Genomic DNA, 10477 nt, shown 5'->3' on the forward strand with positions numbered 1-10477 from the left:
TCCTCCTCCTCCTGCAGTAGGACAGAACAGCTGCTCCTCCTGATGAAAGGAGGCTCTGTGTGTGTGTGTGTATGTGTGTGTGTGTGACACAGAGGGAGAACTTTCCTGGATCATTAGAAATTCCCCTTCACACCGGAACCTATGTCTCCGGTCCACAGCAGCAGCCCGGAACAGATATTCTGTAGAAATCCCTGCAACTCATTGATACTGTTCTAACCTAGTGGCCGGTGTGGGTACTGTGGAGCATCTTTAAAGCTCTGTTTTGCTTTAATGGAGTTAAAAAAAAAAAACAACAACAACATGACTTTCCCTGATCTCTAATCTGGCTGTGATTTGACCTCGTGTTTCTGTAGAAAAAGTCAAATATTTTTCCACATCTATCTGTTGCATTCATGCTCCTCACTGGCAGCTCGGTGTTCATACAGAAGGCTGGCTGATGCTGTGTGTGTGTGTGTGTGTGGAAGTGAGTGATGCAGAGAGAGGGGAGGCATGTGTTTTGTGAGTTCCTGATTGGCTCTCCCTCCCGGTTCCGTCCTCCCTCTCATTGGCTGGCATCTGCACGCTCCTGCACAGTTAATGGATGGTTTGCAGTAACCTGGCAGTTTCTTGACCCCATTGTTAAAGACTGCAAATAGAAAATAAAAGCATTTCACAGAATCCAAAACGTGAAAACATCTAAATATAAACAGCCCACCTGACACTGACCTCCCTGTAAGGCTGTGGGACCGACCGCTGATGCACTGTACGGTCAGTTTAACAGAGGGTTTGGTGGAAGTCGTCACGTTACTGTTGTTTACATTATTGATGTCATTTGAGTGAAGTCTGTCTTTACAGGAAACTGTTCTGTATATGATTTGAGCTGTCACTCATGACATCATGATCTTTGACACTTAGATGTGTCAAAAACTGGATGAGCACCAGTGTCACCGAAAAATAAATAAACATAAATACAGCATTTATATTATATTTATATTTATTTTTAAGCTTTTTATTTTTGAGTTTTGGGAATTTTTTTCCGTAAAGAAAAAAAGTTCATTATATATATAGTCTAAATATAATCACTAAAACTGTTTTGATTTTTTTTAAGTAACGATTACATACAAGTTCCATATTTTGGACCTATTGACTCTGACTAAATATAATCACTAAAACTGTTTGATTTTTTTTAAGTAATTGGAGTTGAATCATAGTTATAATCAATTAATTAAAGTTTTGATTTTATTGTGTATCTGCAGTAGTTTCTAGTGTAGATCTGACTTTGGTGAATGGACTCTCCGTCTGCTCTACTCTATGTCTACACCGTAGTACACGGGCCACACAGATTGTATTGCTGGCTCAGTAAAATCAATAACTAATTTACATTTACACACTGCTGCTATTTTTTAATGCCTAGTAACCTCTGGTTGTAGAAGAGTGTCTTCTTTTTTGCCTGCTCTTCTTCTGATGAATAAACTCAATGAATGTATTTATTTGAGAAGTGCCGCCATAAGGGAAGATCAGATAATAAAGTTACTGTACTGTATTGAACTCAAAGATAATTTAATTGTATAATACAGTAAGAAAAAATATAAAAAATGTCTTTAATAAAAACTAACAAATATGTTATTGTTCATGTAAATCTAACTGTTCCACTACTTTGATTTTTTTTTTTTTTTGCCAGTAACGGCGTGAACGTGGAGGGGGCGACACATAAGCAGGTGGTGGATCTGATCCGGGCCGGGGAGAGGGAGCTGGTGTTAGCCGTGCTGCCCGTCCAGCCTCAGGAGGCCGACTTCTTGGATCCCGGCGACGACGGTTCAGCTCAGTCCTGCTACGATTACTCCGACAAACAGGCCGTCCCCATCTCCGTGCCCAGCTACAAACACACGGAACTCAACCAGGAAAAGTTTGTGGTGAGTGAGTTTTTTTATGACTTCTTCACTGTGTAGTGTTGTTGGTAAAAGGGCATCCATCATCAGCCATGTCAACACCCTCTGCCCCCCCGCCCCCCACCCTGTTCCTACAGGTGTATAATGTGTACATGGCAGGGAGGCAGCTCTGCTCCAAGCGTTACAGGGAGTTTGTGATTCTGCACCAAAACCTCAAACGGGAGTTTGCCAGCTTCGCTTTTCCCAAGCTGCCAGGAAAATGGCCGTTCTCCCTGTCGGAGCAGCAGCTGGATGCACGACGAAGGGGCCTGGAAGAGTATCTGGAAAAAGGTGAAGAAAAAGTCCTTTCAGGATATTAAAAAAAACAAAGTAACAGAAAAAAGCACTATGAAATAACAAAGGGAAAATGTTTACAGTTAACATTAACAAATATATATTTATAGGCTTATAATCTGAGGAGTTGTTGGTTTGAATTCTGGCAGTGATTCCCAACAACTGTGCCGTGGCACTTTACTGCTGTTAAATTTCATTTAGTTTGTCTGAAAATATATTTATTTACTTTACAAACAGTGACCAGCAGTACAATCAAATATTCTTCCAGTAGGTGGCAGCAGATGGCTATAAAATGTTAAATATATATATTTTGTCTTTCATCAATTCCTGCAAGTATATCAAGGTTGTGTTCAACTGAACAGGCCCAGGCTTCTCACACTCTGGACTCAGCAAAAAACATCCAAACAAATAATTCATAACAAGTATTTTCTTGTTTGCTCACTTCAGATTCTGGGAGATTTTAAAACATTTTGAAGTCGCTGTTAGTATGGGGACGACTCCAGAAAATTCCCAAATTGTATTTGTTCTTCTCTTTCTTCTGCAGTTTGCTCCGTCCGGGTCATTGGAGAAAGTGACATCATGCAGGAGTTCCTGTCTGAATCAGATGAGGTCAGATAGTATTTTTCTCCGTGTGGTGTTGTTGGGTGGGGCTCTGACTCCGACTGACGCTGCCTGTTCTCCGTTCCCCTGGTGATCTAGAACTACAACGGTGTGACGGATGTGGAGTTGAGAATAGCCATGCCGGATAAAACCACACTGACCGTCAGAGTGTGTAAGAACTCCACTACAGACCAGGTCTATCAGGTGAGAAGGTTCTGCTGGGGTTTTAACTAGAACAGGTCTGTTTGAAGGTGAACTGTGAACTGACTCGGTCTCTGTGGCAGGCGGTGGTCATGAAGTTGGGCATGGACAGTGTCATCGCCAGCTACTTCGCTCTCTTCGAGGTCATTAACCACACTTTTGGTGAGTGATAGTGAAAATAAAAAAAAAAACCCCACAGCCCAGAAAGAAGAAATCTGTGACAAGTTGTCTGGTCAGACATGTTCGAACCTCAGAGCACAACATGTGTCACTGTGTGTTTTCACTGGGTCACCCTCCCTCCCTCACCCCCACCCTCACCCTCGCTGTTGCCTCTCCACGGCTGTTCCCCCTTTAGTCTATTTCTGTTTCATGTTTTATGAGTTAATAAGAGGTATTTATATTTAGCAGGTCATACACACATGAACAGACAGAGGCTGCGTCACACTGATACTCCTCCTCCAGACATGTACTATGACAGTGAGTGTTTGGAGTACCACCTTGAAAATATCATATTATATATTTATTATTATTGATATATATTCTAATAATTATTAGAATATATATCTAGAATATATATATTCTAATTAGTAAGTAGATTTAAATAAAAATGTGATCTAACCTTGGTGTTGAAGTTGGTTTAGTTTTGGCCTATCAGGCTGTTCATTCCGGCCCTCTTGGTAAAATTTTGAAAGAATGTAAAAAAAAAAATCACAAACTTCCACTTCCTGTTTGTGTTGTTTTAAATATATTATAATGTATTAAATATGAATATTTTTTCTAATATACTTATAATTGTTATTTATAGGTAATTTTGCCGTCTCATCAGGCTGTATGTGGCCCCAGAACCAGAATGTGTTTGACACCCCTGATCTAAGGAATAATGTTTCTCTAAAAGTCATATATAAAACATTTAAAGATGTTAGATTTGTGGTGAAAATAGACTCCAAGTTCGACTCGTACCAGATCTTTTTTTTTTTTTTTTTTGCGAGCTCAGCTGTGTCATCCTGCACTCACCCTTATTTTTCCTTGACCTATTTTCTCCAGTACGAAAGCTGGCTCCCAATGAGTTCCCCCACAAACTCTATGTACAGAATTATACCTCAGCAATCCCAGGGACCTGCCTCACCCTGCGCAAGTGGCTTTTCACCACAGAGGAGGAGGTTTTACTGAATGACAACCAGCTCGCAGCCAGTTTTTTTTTCCACCAGGTGAGTGAGATTTCCCTGAGGCGTCTATTTAAAGATCTAACGTGTGTGTGTCTGTGTGTGTGTTTCTTCGTTATCTTATCTGTTTGTTCTTCACAGGCGGTGGATGATGTGAAAAAGGGTTTCATCAACGCAGAGCAGCAGTCGTACCAGCTCCAAAAACTGGCAGAGCAGAAGAAGATGTCGATGGTTAGAAACTTAATAAAAATACCAGTGTTTGCAAAACTTTCTTTTGAGCCGCGCTGCATATTTTACATCATTAACGATGTGCAGTTTTGTGCAAAAAAAAAATCAGACGCAGCTGCAATTTGAACCCGTTTTAATTATCAAAATGCCTTTGGAATTGTCACGTTTGTCTGAGAACGTTTTGACGTATTTATGTACGTATTTGCTCTTTCTTATTGCCAACGCTGAATTACAAAAAAAAAAAAAAAAACATCCTCTACTGATTGGCTCCAAGAGTGACTGTGTTTTTGACCCGGTTTCTTCTGCGTCTCCTTCAGTACCTGAGTTTACTCAGGGCCTGCGAGGGCTACAACGAGATCATCTTCCCGCACTGCTCCTGCGACTCCCGGCGCAAAGGCCACGTCATCACGGCCATTAGCATTCACCACTTCAAGCTGCACGCCTGCACAGAGGAAGGGACACTGGAGGCAAGGGCATCTGACTTCACTTTACACATTGTGCATGTCAAGTAGAGTGGATGTGACCGATCCATAATGTTGTTGCAGAACCAGGTGATTGCGTTTGACTGGGGCGAGATGCAGAGGTGGGACACGGACGAGGAGGGCATGGCCTTCTGTTTTGAATATGCACGAGGAGAGAAGAAGCCGCGCTGGGTCAAGATCTTCACACCTTACGTGAGTTTGTCTTTGATAGAATAGAGTACTATTATAATTCTGAAAACAACGGTACCTGGAACTGTTCACACTAAAGTGTCAGTATTAGAGATTTTAATGTTACTGCAATAAAACCAAGGTAAGTCAAATTACTTTTACCATGGAGGGCAGGGGTGATTCACAGACGGCATGCAACCTAATTACATGTCAAGTGGGTCGAACCAGTACATTCATAACCTAATTAACCATAAATAACAATAAGTCAATTTTTTACCTTTGTTTTCATGCAAATGAGTACAAGTAGATATGTATTTATTATAATTTGTGCATTTTTTTATTTTTAAAATTTGTTTAGCGGGCCGAATCAAACACCCAAGCGTGCCTGTTTTGGCCCGCGGGCCATATGATTGACACCCCTGATGTAGGGATCATTGTGTAACTTTTACTGATTTCTTTTATTCATGTAATAAATACTTAGCGCGTCAACTGGAATGACGGCCCTAATAAACTAAAATAGTTAATGAACTCAATGTTTTTATAATGGTTTTTATTCTGATTCGTTGTGTTTTTTTTAATATTGCAAATAAATTTTGTCTTCTGTTTTTTGGTTGTTTTTTTTTTTACTACGTCCAGTTTAACTACATGCACGAGTGCTTCGAGAGAGTGTTCTGCGAGCTCAGGTGGAGAAAAGAGGTAAACGACCCCGTGTTTGCTCGTTCACCCGCTCTCCTTGGTCAGAACCTCGTTCTTCTCACAGCTCTCTTCTGCTCTGTGTTTTGCTCAGGTGGAAGAGGAGGCGACGGACAAAGACAACAAGAACTGCAGTAAAGATGGTATGTGTGGCAAGGTAAGGCTCTGCCTGCCTCTGTCCTGTCTACGCCCCATAAACGCACACCCCTCCACCCCCCGCCGCCGCTCGCCGTCCTGACCGGCTGTTCTCGTGTCTGTTACAGAACATTTTCCAGCTGCTGAGGCACAGAAAGGATGGAGCCACGTAGGAAGGGAGATCGTTACCTCTTAGCCGCGCGCAGTTTTCCTCCACGCAGCAGCACCCAGCTCCTCTAAGTACAATCATCATTCACACTGTGTCGACTTCAACCTGAGGCATCTTCAAATTAGAGAGAAAAACAAACACAAAACAATTAGCAGGAACTCTTGATTCATCCATATTCATGCACACTAAAGCAGAAGTGAGGCTCTTAGAGACACTCCCCAGACACACCACCAGGCGGATGTGGTTGAGAGTCAGAGAAAATCCTCTAATGGGATGTGCTAGAATGTTCCGTTGGACTGACGGGGGGACGGGAAACCTTTAAGTGCTTATACAGGGAAACAGACAACGCTGATCAGCAACACTGGTGTTTACTCATGTTTAGTCGCAGTGTCTTCTCCAACCGGTAGGTGCAGAGGGACTGGAGAAGGCACGGACCAATCAGAGTGAGGCTCTCAGACGTAAGTCCCAGCTTCATCACATCACACACACACACAGACGCTCAGATGTTGGAAATGAAATACCACGCACTTTATCAAACAGTATTAGTAGAATTATTAAGCTGAAGTAAAACAGGAAGAGGAAATAATACAGAAGTACGAAACGTGTTATTTTTTTGTTTACAGTGAGTTTCTAATCAAAAATCTAAAAGAGCAGAGCGTTAAATTTGTAGAATGTATTGTTTCCCATCTTTGCAAATGAAAGCTTTGATGAGTCCGTGCTGCCAAACGGTGCAATACTCAGATTCAAACAGCAGGGGTCCTTCTCCTCCTGCCGTCTGCGGCCCTGGCAGTGATTACCACGGGTTTGTTACCGAAATCTCCCGCTGGATTTATAACTGGCCGCTGCTTTAAACGACCTTTAAAAACAGAACTGTTAACTGTTTCTGGAAGAAGCAGCAGGTGTCGCTGCACACATTCATTAAAGGCTTTATAAACAGCAGTGTGACCTGATAATGAGCTGCGTCTTTAACTGAGCCCTGCGTCGCTGCGAGAGTAAAAAAACCGTGTTGGGTTAGTGCCCTGCTGGGTTCATTACCTGATGACGTCAGCCATGCGTTACAGTACGTCATAAATAAGACGCTTCGCGCTGCGTAGGTCAATATGTTGATACTAAATCTTCACTCCTCACCTTTGTTTATGTGGAGGGGGCCAAATATGGGCGTGTGCTGTGATTGGTCAGAGTGTTACACGCTGTTCTTGCAAAGATGGAACAAAGAAAAGAAAAGAAAAGAAAAACATATGATTTGCAAGATGGAACAAAGAAAAGAAAAGAAAAACGTATGATTTGTTGATTCACCCCGAGCCTTGTTGAGCCGACCCCCGGGGTCCGTACTCGGGCGTTCAAAGGATTATATGTTTTAATCTGATTAGTCACGGAGGGGTAGTTGTGGGGGGGTCACGATGTCCTTTCATTAAAAAACCCCAAAGTAAAAAAACAAACCGAGGTCAGAGAGGCCTAAATGAAATCCTTGCTTTGTGATCACAGAAATGTCATTAAATCTCAATTGCGCAGAAAGAAATTGGTCCAGAAAATGAGAGTTTTGCAGGTGGGGAGTCAAAGACGGACATTTAGACGGAGCTCGTTCTGACGATGTTGCCGTTCTTTGAAAGCCATTTAAGGAGATCGATGAGTTTCTCACAGATGGAATGTCCAGCTCCAGGAGTCCTAACGCTCCTGGAGGCTGAAAAAAGTGTTCAACAGGATTCTCCTCTCTTTATTGAACCACGTCTGAAGTGGCTCGGCCGTTTCACCTTGTCTGATTCGACCACCTTCAAGGGTCGCTGGCTCACCTCCTCTCTCTCCCTCCTTCCTCCCTCCGTCCCTCTCTCATTCTGAACAAAGTCGTGTGTCCGTTGCATTATTTATATCAGTCAGACACAAGAGTTAGTTTCACTTGAATCCTCCCGATACGCTTCAGCTTCTAAGGTGACCTTGCGAGTTAAGAGACTAACTGACGACCTGCAGTTTTCCTTTTTCCTTTGAGATGCTCCGATGTGGAACCGTCTGGTTCTGTCGCTTACTGTAATAAATTGTAACATATTCTTTTAATAAACTGATTTATTGATGCAAACTTTTATTGTCATTTACTCCACTGGGCAACACAACAACATCCAGAGACCAGCTGTGAAGTCATCAACCTCAGATAAACACAATTAAACAGAGACAAACGTTAAAAAAATTTTTAAAAACTTTAGTGAATACACGTTTCTACCGTGAGCCAAGTCGCTAAGAGAAATTCAAATTATTGATTCCAGGTGTTGCCATTACATTGATGGCTGCCACACAGAGGGTTGTGGGTTCTATACCACATAGTTGTCAAATCATAGAGCATTAAAGCTTCTGGTGTAAAAACTGTGCTAAAAGGGACGAGTCGACGGTGGTTCTTGATGTAGAACACAGCAGATTATTGCATCAGTATTGCACCAGAAAAAGCAGCAACAATGAAGATACTTTTTCTTTTTACAAGTAGAAATGAAGTTTAGTGTGCGGTTCAGAAGTCTGAACTCATCTGAACCGGCTGGTTCTGGTACCGACGTTCCCAGAGGCCCGAGGCTGGGGTCAAAGGGCATCGTCTGAGTCATTCTCCTCCAGCTTTGGGTGTAGACGTCCTGATTCGTAGGGAGCAGCAAAACCCTGGGCAGATTTTACCAACCTCTGTAGAATTTTGATCAAATTTCCTGTGTTTAATCTTCGTCATAAAAATAAAAAAGTTTTTTTCTCACCCTAACTCCTCACTCCTTTCATCTTCTCTCCTCACTTTGAACATCTTTTAATGAGATCAGGGAAATAATTACCCAGGGGGCAGTGGAGAGCGTGTTTATTATTGACCTGCATTGAATGTGCGTACCTGCTAATAGGTATTGAGTGGTAGTGGGGTGCGTAATGTTTGAATTTGAATGGCCACGGAGAAAGCCATGTCTTCACGAAGCCGTATGTGTTTTGCTCAAACTCGACTGCTGGACTGCTATCATGTACACTGCGAAAGCTACGTGTACAGTAGCTGCAAGAAGAATAGCAGCTACTGTACACATAGCATAGCATGTTATGTAAAAAAAAAAAATCAGGCAAGATATTCACTCACATTCAATCTTCTCTCTCCCCTTTCTTTTGTTAGCTTCAACATCTACGGTTGGACCACAATTGATTTCGTATCCTGTTGGTTTATCATACCCGCCAGAATGGCATACACTACCTTGTTGTCTATGGGCACAAAAGGAAAATGTGGAAATGTTCCTGATTAGTGCTTACCTGTTCATGTGTTGCTATGGTTATGTGAAACCATCCTCTGGTCTTGCCCCGGCAGAAAAGGTGGGCGGGGCATGCAGTGCATCCTTATCATTTAAAGGTAAAGGCGTTGAAATCGGCCACTCAGAACAGGTGTGTAAAGCAATGTTTCCCAACTTTTTGTTTTAATCGGCCACTCAGAACAGGTGTGTAAACCAAACAAAAATCTCACAAAAAGTAAGTAAAGTATAAGTATATGTAATGAAACATAATAGTCTTAAGTTTAATTGACTAAAATCTCAGTCTGTTTAGATAAAAACAATGCTGATATACTGGCAGGAATTGAAGAAAGACACACGCTAGAGATCTTCTTTAATAGCTCTGATTATTTATTTTTTTTAATAGCCATCTGCTGCCACCTAGCAGAAGATGATTTAATTGCTCTGCCTGTCACACAAAATATATATATATAAAGATGATTTAATTGCTCTGCCTGTCACAAAATATATATATATGTTATAAACATTTTATTTAGACATTAATGAACCACAGTAATATATATGTACATTAATATATACATATATTTTCCTGTATGTTAACGTCCAGTGTCTAATGCAGTAGAATCCTTTCTCAGTTATTTGAATCACCTCTGCTGTCTTTCTGTTCTCTGTGTCTCTGTGTGTGGTTCTCCAGCAGAACCGGTGGATTCGGAACAGTTTCCTCCTACACTGACTGCAGCAACATGCACCAGAGCAGTGACTGCGTCTGTGAAGCCTGTCTGTAGTCGACCTGCTCTTCTCTCTCTCTGTTTGACTGTGTAAAGCTGACAAGAATACAAAAAGTGAGTAAGAAAAAAATAAATCTTATTTTAACACCCTTGAAACGAGATTATCACCGTTCTTAATACTCAACCTCTGGTTCCTTCTACACATGAGCGGTGCCGTGAGGAGGTGACGGTGCCGTGAGGAGGTGACGGTGCTGCAGGAGCAGCAGATCAGAGGGCTGAGGACTGGGGGAGACTCCAGAGACCGTGCTGGTCACTGCATTGGGGCTGCAGCAGGGTCATTACACTACCTCACCACTTGATGGCCACTCTGCGCGTGCAGATCTGCTCAAACCATCGCAGCCTCACTGTGACGGCCGACCCTGGAAACTAGAGGGATGTTCTTTCCAGTGTGTGTTGGTATGACACGGGGCAGGTGGGCGACTGAG

General features: G+C 42.2%; 1 protein-coding gene and 1 long non-coding RNA gene across 4 annotated transcripts in view; both read left to right on the forward strand.

The window, feature by feature from the left end:
• snx27b (sorting nexin 27b) overlaps positions 1-7285 on the forward strand; it is an 8961-nt gene extending 1676 nt beyond the window's left edge. For 2 of the 3 annotated variants that reach the window (XM_025061601.1, XM_025061600.1), the window contains 12 exons: positions 1661-1892; positions 2006-2198; positions 2746-2810; positions 2901-3005; positions 3086-3164; positions 4047-4210; positions 4307-4396; positions 4711-4860; positions 4939-5067; positions 5680-5739; positions 5831-5879; positions 6000-7285. In XM_025061601.1, the coding sequence (XP_024917369.1) occupies positions 1661-1892; positions 2006-2198; positions 2746-2810; positions 2901-3005; positions 3086-3164; positions 4047-4210; positions 4307-4396; positions 4711-4860; positions 4939-5067; positions 5680-5739; positions 5831-5879; positions 6000-6067 (1384 nt within the window). In that variant the 3' untranslated portion in view covers positions 6068-7285. Of the gene's footprint in view, positions 1-1660; positions 1893-2005; positions 2199-2745; positions 2811-2900; positions 3006-3085; positions 3165-4046; positions 4211-4306; positions 4397-4710; positions 4861-4938; positions 5068-5679; positions 5740-5830; positions 5894-5999 lie in introns of all 3 variants that reach the window. The other variant, XM_025061602.1, reaches the window with a different exon arrangement.
• Positions 7286-9822: 2537 nt separating this feature from the next.
• The window catches only part of LOC103388212 (uncharacterized), a 3679-nt gene continuing 3024 nt past the window's right edge, over positions 9823-10477 (forward strand). Inside the window, exon 1 of the long non-coding RNA XR_522495.3 lies at positions 9823-10464. This is a non-coding gene — a long non-coding RNA (uncharacterized LOC103388212). The remainder of the gene's footprint in view (positions 10465-10477) is intronic.

The sequence above is a fragment of the Cynoglossus semilaevis genome, chromosome 13 (genome assembly GCF_000523025.1).
Source record: "Cynoglossus semilaevis isolate Cse_v1.0 chromosome 13, Cse_v1.0, whole genome shotgun sequence".
In the NCBI taxonomy this organism is placed as follows: Eukaryota; Metazoa; Chordata; class Actinopteri; order Pleuronectiformes; family Cynoglossidae; genus Cynoglossus; species Cynoglossus semilaevis.